Source organism: Maylandia zebra, linkage group LG12 (assembly GCF_041146795.1).
Source record: "Maylandia zebra isolate NMK-2024a linkage group LG12, Mzebra_GT3a, whole genome shotgun sequence".
NCBI lineage: Eukaryota > Metazoa > Chordata > Actinopteri > Cichliformes > Cichlidae > Maylandia > Maylandia zebra.
This window is the reverse complement of record NC_135178.1, coordinates 9226298-9243508: the sequence shown is the minus strand read 5'-3', so window position 1 is coordinate 9243508 and position 17211 is coordinate 9226298. Positions and strand designations below refer to the sequence as shown.

At 41.9% G+C, this 17211-nt stretch overlaps 1 protein-coding gene across 3 annotated transcripts in view; it reads left to right on the top strand.

The window, feature by feature from the left end:
- Nucleotides 1–17211, top strand: part of unc5db (unc-5 netrin receptor Db) — a 294402-nt gene that overhangs the window by 144523 nt on the left and 132668 nt on the right. For all 3 annotated transcript variants that reach the window (XR_013101098.1, XM_004565812.4, XM_004565811.4), the window contains exons 3-4: nt 8745–8888; nt 11864–11967. Coding sequence is in view for 2 of the 3 variants with exons in the window: in XM_004565812.4 (XP_004565869.1) it covers nt 8745–8888; nt 11864–11967 (248 nt within the window). In the remaining variant the exon portion in view is untranslated. The remainder of the gene's footprint in view (nt 1–8744; nt 8889–11863; nt 11968–17211) is intronic.

Genomic DNA, 17211 nt, shown 5'->3' with positions numbered 1-17211 from the left:
TTACCACACAAAGATCACTACTCTCCTCAGTGACAACAATACCTACGAAGCCCTAAAGCGAGACCCCACAAGCAGCTACAAAAAGAAAGTTATAGCTTGCCTTCAAGACTTTGAAAAGGACAAAATTATTGACCGCCTTACATATCACCGCCTTTACCCAGGGGATGTCATACCCTGCATCTATGGACTTCCTAAGATCCACAAGGAAGCTGTCCCACTCAGACCCATAGTCAGTAGCATAAACTCAGCCACTTATAACATTGCTAAACACCTTGCTACCATCCTTGCTCCTCTCGTGGGGAACACCCCACACCACATCAAGAACTCCACCGACTTCACCGACAAGGTCCAGAAACTTACCCTGGATCCAGATGAAACCATGGTGTCCTTTGATGTAGTCTCTCTCTTCACTTGCATACCCACCACGGAGGCCGTGGAGACTGTCAGAAAACGACCACAAGAAGACAGCTCCTTGGAGGACAGGACCAACTTCACACCCGATCAGATCTGCACACTGTTAGACCTCTGCCTCACCACTACATATTTCAAGTACAACGAAGGCTTTTACAGACAAAAACATGGCTGTGCCATGGGCTCCCCCGTGTCACCTATTGTAGCCAACCTTTACATGGAGGAAGTGGAAAGAAAGGCTCTTGGCTCTTTCAAAGGAAGAGTACCCAGCCACTGGTACAGATATGTGGACGACACCTGGGTCAAAATCAAGACACAAGAAGTGGAATCCTTCACTGCGCACATCAACGCTGTGGATAAAAACATCATGTTCACCAGGGAAGACACAAAGGACAACTGTCTGCCTTTCCTGGACTGCGCTGTGCACATTGAAGAGAACGGCAAACTCAACATCGAAGTTTACCGGAAGCCCACACACACGGACCAGTACGTCCTCTTTGACTCCCATCACCCTTTGGAACACAAACTTGGAGTAATTAGGACCCTACACCACCGGGCAGAACATGTTCCCTCTAAGCCTGAAGGAAAAAAGAAGGAACACACACATGTAAAGGAAGCACTCAAAACCTGCGGCTATCCTAAATGGGCGTTCTTAAAGTCAGCAAAGAGGCACAGAAAAGAAGACCAGACACCAGCGAGGGAGGATAAGAAGGACAGACGCAACAACATTGTCATCCCCTATGTAGCCGGTGTATCAGAGAAACTCAGGAGAGTTTTCTCCAAGCATGACATCCCAGTGTATTTCAGACCCAGCAACACGCTCAGACAGAAACTGGTTCACCCGAAAGACAAAACGCCAAAACACAAACTTAACAATGTGGTGTATGCTGTACAGTGCAGCGAGGAATGCTCAGACCTCTACATTGGAGAGACCAAACAGGCATTTCACAAGCGCATGGCACAACACAGAAGAGCCACCTCCACAGGACAAGACTCAGCAGTCCATCTGCATCTTAAGGATAAAGGACACTCTTTCGAGGATGCCAATGTTCACATTTTGGACAGAGAGGACAGATGGTTTGAAAGAGGAGTGAAAGAAGCCATCTATGTCCACTGTGAGCGACCATCTTTGAACAGAGGCGGGGGTTTACGACACCAACTCTCTGCCATCTATAATCCAGTTTTGAGATCCCTTCCCAGACGCCTTAACGCCCACTCACATCCTGGGCCATCTGACCTCAGGAATTCGCATGATAAGGTGGGGCCAGGTTTCACAATGAACACACCCGAAACTCTGGCTGATTGGGACCCACGCCCAGTTTCCCACCTTGGCTCAGGCGATTAGAGGATCATCAGGGGGTCCTTTTGTCCCTCTGTGGGGGGTTACTCCCACTAGGTTTATATCTGGGACTCTCCACCATTTGACCTTAGAACTGAAGAAGCTTCTCGGATGAGAGGTGAAACGTCTTCAAGCAACTTAAAGAAGTCCAGACGCTTTTCTTTGCAAGCTCCTTTGACTACGATGACCTGGATGACTGAGAACCTTCACAGACATGCTGCTAAAAATACTAAGTCTATGTAGTTCATACTTTAAAAGCACCTGCATATATAATAACACTGTGTTAAAATTGCAGTATTGATGTCCACACATATATTTAGATGTATACTGGGTTTTAAAATGAGGCCAGTCTTTTTTAAGTGAGGCTACTAAAGTCTAATCCTGAGCTGACTTTTCCCTCTCCTGAGCAGTGGACCAGTGTTTTGGCTTTGCCACTACATTGAGCAGATATGGCCATTTTCACAAAAGTCTAATATTGATCTATGGGACAGCAGCCCATTCCTATTTTGCCTTTACTGTATGGTTATCAGAAAAGAACCAGAGGCAGTGTGTGGATGGAGTAAAAGATGAAAAAGGTTTTTTGCTGGACTCTCTTAAAGCAGATTTTTTTTTAAATAAAATGATCGCAATGCACCATTTTAATGAAGTTCTTGTCATTGAAATCCATTTTAATAAGCTAGACTAAGGCAGAGCTACCACAGCGACAATCTCACTTGCACTGGACCTCAGAACGGGGAAATATTGCTCTCATTCCAGCTGCTTTGCCCATCTTTCTCTGAGTGATTCAGCTGTTTTGGATGGATTTATCAAGTGACTCGGAAAACTGCAAAAGAGTGAGAAGAGGATTGGGGAGGAGAGCTGATCAAGTGGTTTACTCTAATGAGGCCTGTCAACAGTGTTCTGCCTATAAACAAATAGGGTTGACAGATGACACAATGGCGACAGTCGTTCCCTTCTCTCCAGTAAACCACCTGTCGATGTCGCTTTGGACTCCAGTAAATGTGTTGCTTTGTCAAAAAAGCTTACGGCCACTTTCTCTCTCTCGTTCTCGCTCACTGTCTCTCACACAATCAGTCTTGCTTGCTCTTCCACTTCTGTTAAACTCAGCCTCAAATTTTTTAGGGCATCGCAGAAAGTCATTAGTTATTATTTGCTTTGCTGTCTCTCTTCCCACACAGATGCTGTCACTTGACAGCTCTCTGCCTGTGCTCAAGAAATTATGAATTATGCCTGTGTCTCACTCTCTACAGGGACGGCAAATGGGAAGCACCAACAATAGAGTTTCTTCTTTGTTTATTGCGTTCTCAACCCCCACCCCCACCCCCCAAAAAAGACACCAACTCACGGCCTGTCAATCTTAACTACCACAGTTACCAAAATTGCACCGATTGCACCATATTGTGACAAACTGCCTAATTTGTATCAGCGTTTCAAGACTTGTGAGTTTCACAAAGAGAAAGAAGATCACTTTTTCTGTTGTTGTTGTCATTTGTATCCAGCAAAGTGGAGACCACCCGCCATGAAATGTTCTCCATTTCTTAATTTTACCCCAAACACCAGCATGGAGTCATCGCCGTTGCCCCAATGCCATTCATTCGGGTTTGATTGGTATTCATTCAGAAGTCTGCTCAGTGCGTCGCAAGCTGTGCAGCCTCAGTATGAAGCTGTTTGACTTTAGTAAGAGCATGTCAGATTAAAATGTAATTCATCAGAGAGATTGGAGGCATAAGAGTCAGGGCAGGCTTTTGGTCTCTTGCAGTTCCCAGCACATTGCATATTTGGCTCTTTAATCCAGTGGTGGGTATAAGGCCCGGAGGCTCCAAAAGGCTCTGAGAAAACACATGTGACAGGCCCTAAGCCGATGACTCACATTAAATATGGGTGCTGTATACCCATTTGAAGCCATATGAGAGGATGGCAAACAACTGGGGGCTTGCAGCTTGTTGCCTAAGAGGATTTTCAAATAGACTGGATTTTTTTTTCCTCACATTCTTTTATGCATTCAAAATAATAAGAGCATTGTGCAGTTTGCTGTGGTCACATTGGGTTTTTGTGTTATATAATGTAGTATATTATCGTGGTGTCACTTGCACAGGAAGCCTCTATACATCGTTACGTGTAGTTCAGATTATTAATGCTAATTCTTCTATAGATGATTTAGCTTTCCATTCAGAACTAGAAACATACTGCATGGTTGCCCGGGGCTCTGTGTTTCTGCCAATTTCCTTAGTGATGCTAGCATAGAGAAGCAGAAAGCACTGATTTAGGAAGTGTGTCAGTCCTTCCTAAGAACTTGTGCATAACTAATCCCGTAAAACCCATTGATCACTGACACAAGCCTTTAGACATATCGAGATATCGATTACAGATTCTTAAAGATGCTTATTTAGCATACAGGGCTTTCCCTTTTAACTGCAGCTTAGCACATGACCTAAACAGAGGCCTATTTCCAGCCTATAAATGCTTCATTTAGACCTGACCCACATGAACACTGCTAATACTGGTACTCTCATGAAATCATATCAAAACCCAAGTTCTGAAGGTTCATTTTGGGCATCAGAATGGATGTAGGAAAGGCAATGCCAGTTGACCCACAAGTTCAGGCAGGCCCCAAAGTCAAGCTCTGCTGCAATCCCAGCAGATCAACTGATCTCAGTGCCAGCCCACATCAGCTGATAGTTTAGCTGATACATTTCTATGAAGCCACACAGGGCACACTATTTAACCTTGTGTTAGCCCGCCCACAATTGCTGCACGTCTGTGGGTCACTTTGGAGCCCATCTTTCATTTCTGATTCATTGGATTAAAATCTAAAGGGTTTAGGTGAAGTCTCATGCATTATGTATGCATGTCTCTATAATCTCCAAATACATTATGTACTCCTAGAGTAAATTAACCTGGTGTTATGAATAGTGCAAGTCCACCTAAAAAGGAACCAAGAGTTTCCCTTTGAGTGGGACCAGTTTGAAATTTTACTTTATCTCTGGTTTTGCAATTATTCTCACTTCTAATTGATTCGATTTAAGAAAAGCTCCTTTCTCTAAGATCCCAGAGGACTGACATTTTACATGTGTTTGCATGTCAGAGATTCCTTAACTTTAAAACGTAGCTATAGATCATGATAACATCTTGTATCATGCCGTTTTCTGAGTGAGGACAGTCCAGTTATGTTGTATTGAAGTTTCACCAGTAGTGCAGACACAGATTCCACAATATTTATCTTAAAATGAAATTAAACAATATAATATAAAGAAGTAAGAATATCGCACTACATTTTTAAAAGAAGACTAACAATTAGATGAGCGTTGTTTATTGAAGCTCGCATATTCTGCATTCTTTCCAGCCGAAGTGGAACTCTAACACAACACTTTTATGCTGATTACAGAAAGTTAAACACTTGCATTAATAATTTTGTTGGCATTAGTAATTGAAGGAGAAAACTAATTTGGATTATTTTTTTTCTAAATCTCTAATTGGCAGTAAAGACATTCTGATTCTGGTATTAGTGAATTAAACATACTGCAAAGGTATCAATGTCATTACTGCATGAAAAGAAAAATTACATACCTGTATTTATGAAAAAAGTATTTAAATAATTGATGCAGCATCAGTAATTCTAAATAACGCATTGATCTATGTTGATTAGTTAAAAATTTCTAATTATTTAATACAAAAATAAAGTTAAAATACTATTTGCTAGTCTACAGTGTAATTCGAGAGTGGACTTAAAAATTAGCTCTCCCTCAAGAGTGACAAAAGAAAACAATAACACTGTGGACCAGTCACAGTTTCTTTATTAAGCTGTCCTCAAGTGAGATCCCCTAAAACAGCTAAAACCAGGAAGTAGAGTAGTTGAATGATTTATATTGTGAAGTTGAAGTTCACTTCAATTCAGTTTAATTGCAGTCTTATTTACACGACGACACTTGCCTAAAAGCACTTTATATGGTAAAGTAAAGACTCTATAACTCCTCCAAGATGTGTTAATCAATCTGGATAAAACTTGCTATATAAACTCCCTATGGGACCAGGATTATCAGTGTCTATGCAGCAATAATTAGTGGAGCGTGTGTGTCTGTGATCAAGTGTTCATCAAACAGGTATTACGATGGTACTTGTAACTGATTACTTGGCTTTAAACATAAAATATGTAGCTTACAAGAACAATAAATATGTATTTACTATTCATTTTTCATCTTTTGTTGTTTATGAACAGCCATTTTTGCCAACTGATTACAGGCTACTTATTCAAGTGTGTGTTTGGGTTTATAAAAAGTAGCCTGCACTACTTTGTAAAAAGTGAAGCTGTCAGTGTTTTATTTTATTTCCAGAAGTCAATACCAATAGGGCTCTCCAGTTGCAGTCTTTTAAAATTGTTTTGTATCTTCATGATGTTTGCCTATCAATTTTTTTGCCTTGGAACAGTCAGTCTCCTATGTACGTTCTCCATCACTAGAACAAAGTCTTCATCTTAAATCGTTCGAAGAGGCAATCCTGTCCGATCCATTTTGCTATGTCTAGCTCTGTTGTTCTTTAGTGCTACGTCTGTACTTTGAAGCACTTACTTGAAATATTGCACACCAGCTTCATTTGCACTCAGTGACTGTCCTTGTCATTGGAGGCTTTCGATATCTGTGAGACTGAATAAAGTTGTTTGTTTTTAAATCAATTTCTTCTGACTTTTTATTCTCTCACCCACTCCCTTCTCTCACGTACACACACAAAAGTTGTCTCTGTTCTTCTGCTTCTTCCTCTCATCTAATATCTTGCTATAAGTATGCTACACTTATTCAAGTATGTGCTCATCTTTTTCATCTATATTTGACTTAATTTGAAAAAAAAAACTATTTCATTCACTACATGTTGAATGTCAGTCTTACAATCAAAGTGCAGCAGTGCTTTATATGTGAAATATGTAATAATTATATTTCCCGCAATATCGATCGATCGATCGATCGATATGGAACTTTTTGGATTGTATTAGAGGTCAACTTCTATACCTGCTGCCAGTTAGAAGATTTTTTCCTTAAGTGGTAGTACAGGAATCAAGAACCAGTTTTTGTAGAGAACCAGTTCCCAGTAGTCTACTTCCGTGGAATTGTTAGTCGTCCACTTACTTGCACTGACACAATCAGCTGATTTCAGTTTGTATGCTGGAGGAGAAAAATAGTTGCACATTCTACAGCATGGATATGGATGTTTTATTTTTATTGCAGAAAAGGAAGAGAGGACGATGGTAAAGTGCAAACTGCATTCAGGACAGAAACAACTACATTATACTGCTAAGTCAACTTCGACTTTTTACAAGCACCTGTACAGACAACATGCTAATGCTAAGTTAGCCAAGATCTCATAGTGACATTAAATCTGAGTGAATGCTGACCCCACCCCAGCAACCAGACCCTGAAGCACAACAGGAAACTAATGGATGAGCAGTCAGGCTGCAGCCTCTGTTTCTACCTGTTCACAGTTCTACAGCAGAATGACTGTTGAAATCACTTTGAAGTCTCTTTGTGCTGGTTTTTATCTTTCGGTGTGTGTTGTTGGCTTTATGTTCCTACCTAAATACTGAGAGAAAGATCATATGTGTGTCCTCATTAGGACAGGAATTTGTGTTAGTGTGTGAGATTTGACCACACAGCATCTAATTAATTTGCATGAATGTAATGTATTTGATATGCTGCTTGGAGATGGTGGTGACTCTCATAGTTGCACCAGTGGGAACCCAATAAGAATTGATAATTAATCAAATTGATAAGCAATACAGATAATGCAATTGGAATCTCTAAATTCTTATCATTTCCCATTCCCAGTCCATGAACTGGAGGTTAAACTTAAGCTTATGTATTTAAGGACTAAAAATGCGCAGCCAGCCAGAAAGGACATCAAAGATGACTGACTTGGCTTCTTTTTTACTACACCTTCCAGGACATTTCCAAATCTGAAAGAAACAGTTAGAGAATACTGCTCTTTGAACAGCATGGAAAGCTGTGCTTACTAATTCAGAAAAAGAAGAAGAAGAGACTTCATGGATGGAAGGATTGTGGTAAAATAAAAATAAAAAAAGTATCAAAAGGTATTTCTATAGCACATAAAATACAACAAAGTTGACCAAAGTGCTTCACAGTCGGTCAGAGCAATAGCATAAGACAGAATAAAAAAAAGAAACAGTTAAAAGGAGGGCAGAAAACAATATGACAATTGTTTGAAACAAAAACTAGCCATGAAATAACATACTAGTTTGGATCAAAAGCCAGAGTAAAATAATAAGTTTTAAGACGCAATTTAAAAGACTGGATGGACTCGGAGGAACGAATATAAGGAGGGAGGTTATTCCAGAGTCTGGGAGCTATGACAGCAAAGGCCCGATCACCTCTGGACTTCAGACGAGACCTCGGTTGCGTCAGGAGCATTTGATTGGAAGATCTAAGTGCCTTATTAGGGATAATAAGGCACAGTTATTGAAGGGAACGAAGGGCAGTTATTGGTCACTGAATATTTATTATTTATATTTATTTTGAATTTTTTCTGAATTCACTAAAAATACTTTCAAGTTCCCTGCAACATAAATTGCAACAATTTGTAGATCAAGGAAGTGCAACTGAAAAAGTATTTGCTTTTGGAACTGTACAGTGCATAAAAGGATCAAGTCCAGTTTTACCTGTTCACATTATGGTCTTATTAATAGTACAGTGACTCCCTGAGCTGTTCCTTTGTTTTAGATTTATGTCATGTTAGAAGTAACAAATATATTGCACATATGGCACATCTTCTTGTAACAAATGCCACAGATTCAAACAACTGGCAGAAACGTCTTAATAATTTTAGAAAATAATTAAACTTAACTTGATTCAGCACAGCACTTTAGGTGTTTTTCAGTGGTCCCAAATGCAGGGTAGCAAAACTCTAATTGAATCTAATCTAATCTAAGGTGTGCAACACTACACATAGGCACACGGAGTTGCTAACTCTCTTACCTTCTCTGTTGATCCAGGACTGAAGGTGCGTGAAGTGATGATCAACGTGTCACGCCAGCAGGTGGAAGATTTCCATGGCCCCGAGGACTACTGGTGTCTCTGTGTTGCCTGGAGCCACTTGGGCACATCCAAGAGTCGAAAGGCTACTGTTCGCATCGCTTGTGAGTTTGCAACTCTCCCCTAAGATGTGAAAATTTAGGGCATGAATTTTCAAGTTTATGTAAAAGAGAAATGGTATAAAGACTCAAAGTTTTAACAGCAAACTTGTGACTTTAGTTTTGGCTTGCAATCTTGATTGCAAGATTGAATGAAATGATTGAATAAACATACAACATATTTTAGAGAAGATGTTCATTAAACACAAAAGAACTATAGATGATAACCAATCATGCATATATGACTCTTCCATTTTATCTCAAAATCAGTCCTTTTCCTATACTGCAGGGTACTTCATGATGCTATAGATGTCACCACATTTGGTCCATAAATATGATTTATACTTTTATTTTGAGGGCATCTCCTCCAATTTACACATCAAAGTGTGTGCTGGGGAGTGCTAGTGCATATGTGGAAAAGGGGCATAAAGGCTTTTCTGTCTCCAAAGGGAGCCATGTGAAGTTTGATAAATGCGATGATACTTGTGTCAGCATTGTTTGTGGGAGAAGACTGCAAGATTGAAAATGAAAAATAATCTGGGGGTGTGGAGTTAGAAGAAAGGGGATTTACTGGGGCTCATCTCTGCTTGAGGCTAGAGGATAAGGATATATTAGCTGCTACTACCTTGACACAATGAAACCTCTGAGCAAACTGCCAGTGGTACCCAGGGTTTCTGGGTATTGTAGGCAAAAAGATATGTAAAGCTAAATCAATGGAGAACTCTTTAAATGGTTCTTGTAATGAGCTGCATGTAAGACCCATGGACTAAAACAAAGTTTACAAATATACAAACTACACTGCACAAGTTCAGCTGAGAAATGTAAAGGCTTGAACCTGCACAGACATCCAGCTGTTTCTTTGTCACTAATAGATCAACGGATAAAAGAGAGATGACATAAAATCCTCAAGCACATTGAATTATAGTATGACTAGCTCTCGGGTACTGGAAAAGTGATTTTTCCCCACATAGGTCTGTGTGATAGCTTTATAATGACATCAAATGACCACTCAGACCTCTCTGACATATGATTTACAGCATCTGTTCCCAACAAAGGACAACAACCCTGTTTCATTGGACCAAAATCTGTGACCATGGCAGCAAAAACTTTTTATCAAATGAATAATTAATTCCCACAAAATAATATTGTCTAACCAAATGGGACGCTTTTTTTATTTACAGCTACTGGTGTCCAGCAACCAATACTGTTTTCAATTTTTAGAGCTCAAATCTGAAGGTGTGGAGTGAAAAAGACATGTATTTGGCAAGGTTCATGTCTACTTGACACTGCTATGCTGGTAGAGGTAATGCCAGGATAACGTGAACTTCTGATGGAATCGTGGGCTGTATTCAGAACAAGCATAATGGCACTCACAGTCCAAGTTATGAAGCTTCAAGCTGAGTGCTTTTAATGTTGGTATTTGTAAATTAAAAGGGACAAACAAGGAGTGGGCTTCACTGAGAAACTGACAAACCACACTCTGCTTTGTCCTGGTTTTTGAGACTAATTAGAACAGTAGTAGCTGAATTGCTCTGTGGGTAATAAGGGCTCCTTTTTCAAAGAAAGAGGATGCTAGCTTAGTGGCCCATTATGTTAGCAAACAAAATTATAACCTTCAATCAAAAGTGATCTATTTTTTTGTTAACACTGGTTAAAAAGCATAGAAACACAGAAATACTGAGAGGTTCTGCTGAAAATGTACTTCCTTATCTTATAGTAAGACATTTCAGAGATTCACTGTGTAGTTAAAGGAGAGTTTCACCAGTCTGGCCCAACTCAGGTCAAAGTTTGCTGTATGTAAAGTGACTCTGACATTGATTTATTTATGCAGGCATGTACTCCAAGGGTCTATATATTTAAAAAAAAATACTAGTTAATACAGCATTATAATAACATGACCATGTTATAACAAAATATTTGTGTCTCATGTTTTATTCAAGTTTTTTTAACCTTTGGTCCATTTGCTTACTTTATCTAAAGCAGTCTCTGAAGAAAATGTTGCACACTCCAACTTCAAAGTTGTAGCGACCAGTTGTATTTAAATAATGCCAAATTAACAAAACTATCTGGCAAATGATTTACAGTGTCTGTCCCCAAAGAGAGCGGAGTGTACAGACAACAGAGCCCTCTCCTTGGACCAAACTGTGCGAGCGCAACAAGCTGATTTTATCTTGAATTAGATTTTTTAGCAATGAAATAATCAATTCCCAACAAAATGCTCTCAAGTTAGACACAATCAGCTACTTTCAACCACTCCTGTCTGAGACCAATACTGCTGCATGTCAGTAACCTCTAGTTAGAGGTTACAGAATTTGTAAGCCAAGCGAAAGTCAAAATAAATTAAATACAGTAAGAAAGCAACATATTTCTTTTGTCCTTTGAGAGAAAAAAGAATATGTTTGGTGAATGACAGTAACTGTCGAGCTCTTTATCTACTGAGATTTGGGTGTCACTGTGTTTGCAGTCATTTTACACTGAGTGTAGCTGCCAGCTGAACTGAGGTTTTGACTGCAGGCTCAACACCTTCCCTCCTGTATGTGGATCTTTTACATGCAAGCAACCTCTTGTGATCCCAAGGGTTCATAAAAACCCATTCATAACTGAAGTGAAAATTTCAAAGGCACATTCCTGCTTTATGTTTTAACTGGTTTTCAGTGAATAGCTGCAGCGCAATAAGCTATCAAAGGCAGTTTGGAAAATGGGCCGAATAGGATCTGTCACTATTGTATGCACATGAGTGCCCAGGATGATCATAGCAATCCTGCTCACTTCATCCATCCAGCATATCCTTCAAACCACCTTGTTAACAGATTACCCAGCACAGGGCCATTGGATCCTCTCTATCGTATACAGGCTACATTGGATTTTGAAGGTCGTGGTGTGCAGAGGGGCAAGCCTGCGTGTTAGCTGCTAAAGGGAATTGAGGCCAGGCTGACCGTGACACTTGACACCTGACAGCAGCCTCTTATCTCCCCATACAGACCTGAGGAAAAACTTTGAGCAGGACCCCCAGGGGAAGGAGGTCCCAATCAATGGGATGATCGTTCTGCACTGTCGTCCTCCGGAGGGAGTGCCCACTGCAGAGGTAAGTCCGCTGCTCCTCAGCTCCGCCTGTCCCAAAAGAGAAGAAGCTTATACTCCCACTGAGCAGAAAACATACGCATCAGAGCGGATACTTATTCTGTGAGAGTAGCTCTGTGCCACTCAGAAAGTCGATTCTACCTTCAGCTCCGCTTTCTCTGACCTTTAAGAGATTGATATAGTTGTGTTTAGAAACTAGTGATAAGTGCACATAAATATTTGGACACAAAGGCACTGGCTTCAAAGTCAGCTAGACACCTCCTGATGAAGAGGATTCACAATATAGCTTTTAATCCAAACCTCTATCCACAATGTTGTCAATAAGATCTACACATCAGCCTTTCACATGTTCTCTTAGCCATGCAAACCAGAAACATCTGGCTTCAAATGCAGAAGTGGGATGTTGCTCCCTGTCCTCCTGGATTCTGTTGTTTGATCTGTCAGCTTCTACTGCGTGCTCATAAAAGGGTTGATTGTGCCTTGCGTTTACTATATGGATATTCAGGATAGAGATTGCACCACTGCACCTAAGAAATTATTTACAAAGAACAGTGGATATTTTTCACTTGTCTGTTATCTGGGCTGAGTTTATTTACATGCACATCGTGTCCCATTTTCTCCCTCAAAGTCTGTTCCTGGGGAGGCTCATATATCACAATTACCATGAGAAACTTCATTAGTTATGGCTTTGATATGATCGCGACCTCTGATCTTCCGCAGCTTTTGTTACGGCCCTAGCTGGGCCTCCTGATACTGCCCTTGTGTGGGCGTGGTGTTTCTCTCCGCCTCCTCCTCTTTTGCTCCACCCCTCTGTCTCTCTCTTGCTCTCTCTCTCCCCAGGACACAGCTGCTGCTTATTGGACTCACTTACCACCTGGGCCCAGTCAGCAATCACCTCTCTGAGGTCATATAAGCTGGGGATGAGCTGTGAGCAGGGTGTGGGGGTGTTCTCTGGTGTCTCTGCCTTGTGTGGAGTTAGCATCGCTGCTTTACGTGAGTAGTGTGGGCTTGTGGGCCTTGGCAGCAGTAAGCCAGCTGCTGTTAGTGACAGGGTGAGTTTGTGGGCCCCTGGAAGTGCCTCCTCGTGGTGTGGAGTTTTTGTTTGGTTGTTGTGTTCTTTGTTGTTGCAACCTTTTTTCTCTTTTTCTGAGTGTTATTGGTAAAACGGCGTTGCTGGCTCTTTATGTTAAGATCTATAATAAAGACTATTTTATTTACTAAAAACACTGGTCTGTTTTCCTTTCATTCTGTTCTGGACTCATTTGTTACTGGTCCCCTCACTCGCATGCCTAGACCCCTTCGGGTGGGACGTAACAAAGTGGGGGCTCGTCCGGGATATGAATAGAAGGAAAATTGAGTTTTTGTGAGTTGTTTGCCGGTGGCCTGGTTAGTTGTATTGTATCGGCTGCGCTCCCTCTCCAGTTAGCAAAAGGGGAGTGTCTAGCTGAGCGTAAGCTCCTCCTTCAGGCACTCATTTTTTATTTTTCCTTTATTATTTTCGGAGTAATCCCGGGTGGGGATTAGTTCCCTGTCGGGGGTAGGCTTGTCGGTGCTTTGTGCACTTGATGCTTAGCCTTTAAAGTTGCCTCGAGCCTGGTACACTCCAGAAGCTAACTAGGCTAAGATTTTAGTAGGCAGGTCTGGGGAGAGGGTCGGCGGTACTTTTATTTATTGGTTAACCTCTGGCCACACTTTTCCCGCCTGTTTTCTCATTTGTGTATTGGAGGTGGTGCTTCTTTGTTGTTATTGTTAGCCTCAGGTAGTTTTTTGTTTTTAGAGTTGATGGCTACCTTTGATATTGCCGTGTTTAAGAAAAACCCCTCGCTTGTCCAACTGGACGCCTGTAGGAAGAGGGATTTGCATGAGGTGGCATCAGGTTATAGCATTTCTGTTTCCACAGCTCTGCGTAAGGCTGAGCTGAAAGCTGCTCTTGTGTCTGGCTTGGTGGAGAAAGGGATAGTGGCCTTGCCAGTATCTGCCAGTCCACTTGAGCATGGGGCAGCGTCTCAGCCTGTTCCGCAGGCGTCAGCTCAAGCTGTAGGTCCATTGGTGTTGACACCTGTTGATCAGGGGCTGCCTGAGGACAAACCCATGACATTGCCTCGCTTCGAACCCCTCTCCATTGAATCAAGTGAAGGCTCGAAGCAGGATGCTAAGCTCCGTGTACGCCTGGCTCGTCTCCAGTTAGAAAAGGAGGACCGTGAGAGGGAGTTCCAGCTAAAGAAAGAGCTGGAGCTTAGGCGTTTAGACGCAGAGCTTGCTAGAGCCAGAGAGGTCGAATTGAGGAAGGTGGAGGTGGAGGCAGAGACAGCTGTGAGGTTGCGACAGCTGGAACTCCGGCAGGTTTCCCTTCCTCCGACTGCCTCCATTCGTCAGGCTGACACCTCGTTTGACGTAGGGAAAAACAGTCGTCTGGTTCCGATGTTCCGTGACATTGAGGTCGACAGCTACTTCGAGTCGTTTGAACAAATAGCCACGGCCTTGCACTGGCCACGGGATTCGTGGGCCATTTTGCTCCAATGTAAGCTGGCGGGTAAGGCTCAAAAAGTTTGTTCCTCATTGTCAGCTCAGGACAGTCTGAATTATGACAAGCTGAAAAGTGCCATCCTGCTAGCTTACGAGCTAGTCCCAGAAGCTTACAGGCAGCATTTCCGGGGATTAAAAAGGGGACAGGGTCAATCCTACCGAGATTTTGCAAGGAAGAAAAGTGTGCTTTTTCATCGGTGGTGTGTGTCCAGCGAAGCTACTGACCTGGCGTCAATGCGTGAATTAATGCTGGTGGAGGAATTTAAGAACTGCATCTCCGAGCAGATTGCAGTATACTTCAGTGAACAGAAGGTTTCCTCATTACAGCATGCTGCAACACTCGCTGATGAGTTTGCCCTCATCCGTAAAACCAGTGTCATTAAGCACAACCGACGCGATGACCTAGTGAAGGTTAGTGATGTGCCAGCTACACAGTACCCAAAGGGTAAGGTACTTTTGTCCCATTCCAAGGCAAAACGAAAGTGTTTTTTCTGTTTCAAGTCTGGCCATTTAATAGCAGATTGTGGGGCCTACAAACAGAAACAGTCAGTCTTGAGAGTTAGGAGTGTGCCAGCTAACAAAGCCGATACAGGCGTGGTTTCAAGAGCCAAAACAAAGCTCTGTTTCTTCTGCCACAAACCTGGCCACCTGTTTGCTCACTGTTTGAAAGCAAACTCAAAGCAAAATCGATCTGCTTTCAAAAGAGTGAACTGTGGTTCACAAACCAACAAAGTTGCCAGTCCTAGGCAACAGTCGGCACATAATTGCTCAGTGGTGTCATTTGGTCACTGTCAGAGATCAACTAATTGTAATCTGCCACCTGTTGACTGTCTTTCGGGTCCAGATGACCTGCAGTGTGACCCATTGTGTACGACACAAACACTCAAACCCACACCTCTGGCTAACCAGCATGCCTTTCGCCATGACCTAGCGAAGAAGCATCAGAGAAGTGATGCTGTACGGCCTTCTAGCTGCCTGATGGGTTCTCCATATGTGATAGCTCAAAAGACATTTGGCTGTCATTTGGGACACTATGTTGAGGGACTTGAGCCAACCCCGTGCAGTGTTTTCAACCCATCAAAAAGGTCTTGGCAGATTCGGCAGGGTATGCCTAACCGTTATTATGGTGCATGGTAGGTGATATGTTTAAAAGCTGGGTAGGACATTCGGTGACAAACCACTGGTTTGTATTTATGGGAGGGGGTGTTACGGCCCTAGCTGGGCCTCCTGATACTGCCCTTGTGTGGGCGTGGTGTTTCTCTCCGCCTCCTCCTCTTTTGCTCCACCCCTCTGTCTCTCTCTTGCTCTCTCTCTCCCCAGGACACAGCTGCTGCTTATTGGACTCACTTACCACCTGGGCCCAGTCAGCAATCACCTCTCTGAGGTCATATAAGCTGGGGATGAGCTGTGAGCAGGGTGTGGGGGTGTTCTCTGGTGTCTCTGCCTTGTGTGGAGTTAGCATCGCTGCTTTACGTGAGTAGTGTGGGCTTGTGGGCCTTGGCAGCAGTAAGCCAGCTGCTGTTAGTGACAGGGTGAGTTTGTGGGCCCCTGGAAGTGCCTCCTCGTGGTGTGGAGTTTTTGTTTGGTTGTTGTGTTCTTTGTTGTTGCAACCTTTTTTCTCTTTTTCTGAGTGTTATTGGTAAAACGGCGTTGCTGGCTCTTTATGTTAAGATGATCTATAATAAAGACTATTTTATTTACTAAAAACACTGGTCTGTTTTCCTTTCATTCTGTTCTGGACTCATTTGTTACTGGTCCCCTCACTCGCATGCCTAGACCCCTTCGGGTGGGACGTAACACTTTCATTAGTAAATCATAAGAAGACATATGCACCATACTCCAAGAGACAAAAGTAAATCTTTCTTTTCCATATAGCTCGAGTCTTTCTCAAACAAAACTGTCATATTGGTACCAACTGTGTTGTCTTTCTTTGTCATGAATAACGACATAGTTTGGTTTCTAGCGGACGTAAGTCTCATACAGCATTTAAGCATTTATCCCTTCTAAAGCTGAGCAATTGCCAGTAGGGCCAAGAACACATTCAGGTTTTCAAGGGTAAGTTCATATCATACCTGTATATCATCTTTTTTCATAACTTTGAAAAATTAATCATATGTGATCTACCTGTGTTGTTGAATGTCCTCAGGTTTCCTAAAGATTGGATTTCATCCATATTACAAACTCCTGATCCACATTATTTGTTACATTTACTTCAGCATGCAGATTATCAACATGTTTTACTGACAGCAAAAAATCTCAAGACGCGGTCTCAGCAACAACTTGGCTTTGTCTTATGCATTTCTTCATCACGTTAAACTTTCTTGACACAGTAATCAAAGTGAAACATATATATCTGCTAATTACTTTTTATGAGTTTAAGCTCAAGAGCACATCACGACCGCGTAGGTGTTCTGATAAGATTTGATTATCTGTATTTATGCTATAATTAGATAGCACACTGACTGCCATCAGATCCTTGCTATGTAGGTGTGGTGTAATTACAGTTTTGTTTCCACCAAATGTCCACCAAAACCATAACCACTTATTTAGTTAGACCTTTTTTTTATTCTAAGCAGGTGCTTTTATCACAGATACAAGGCCTTGGCTTAATAATCAGCCCATCAGTCATAGTAGTTATTGTTGTGACCCATATATTTTTCCACCATGTTCTGTTTTGTGGTCCTCAGCTTCAGCTGACAAGTTTCCAGGTCCTCTAAGATCT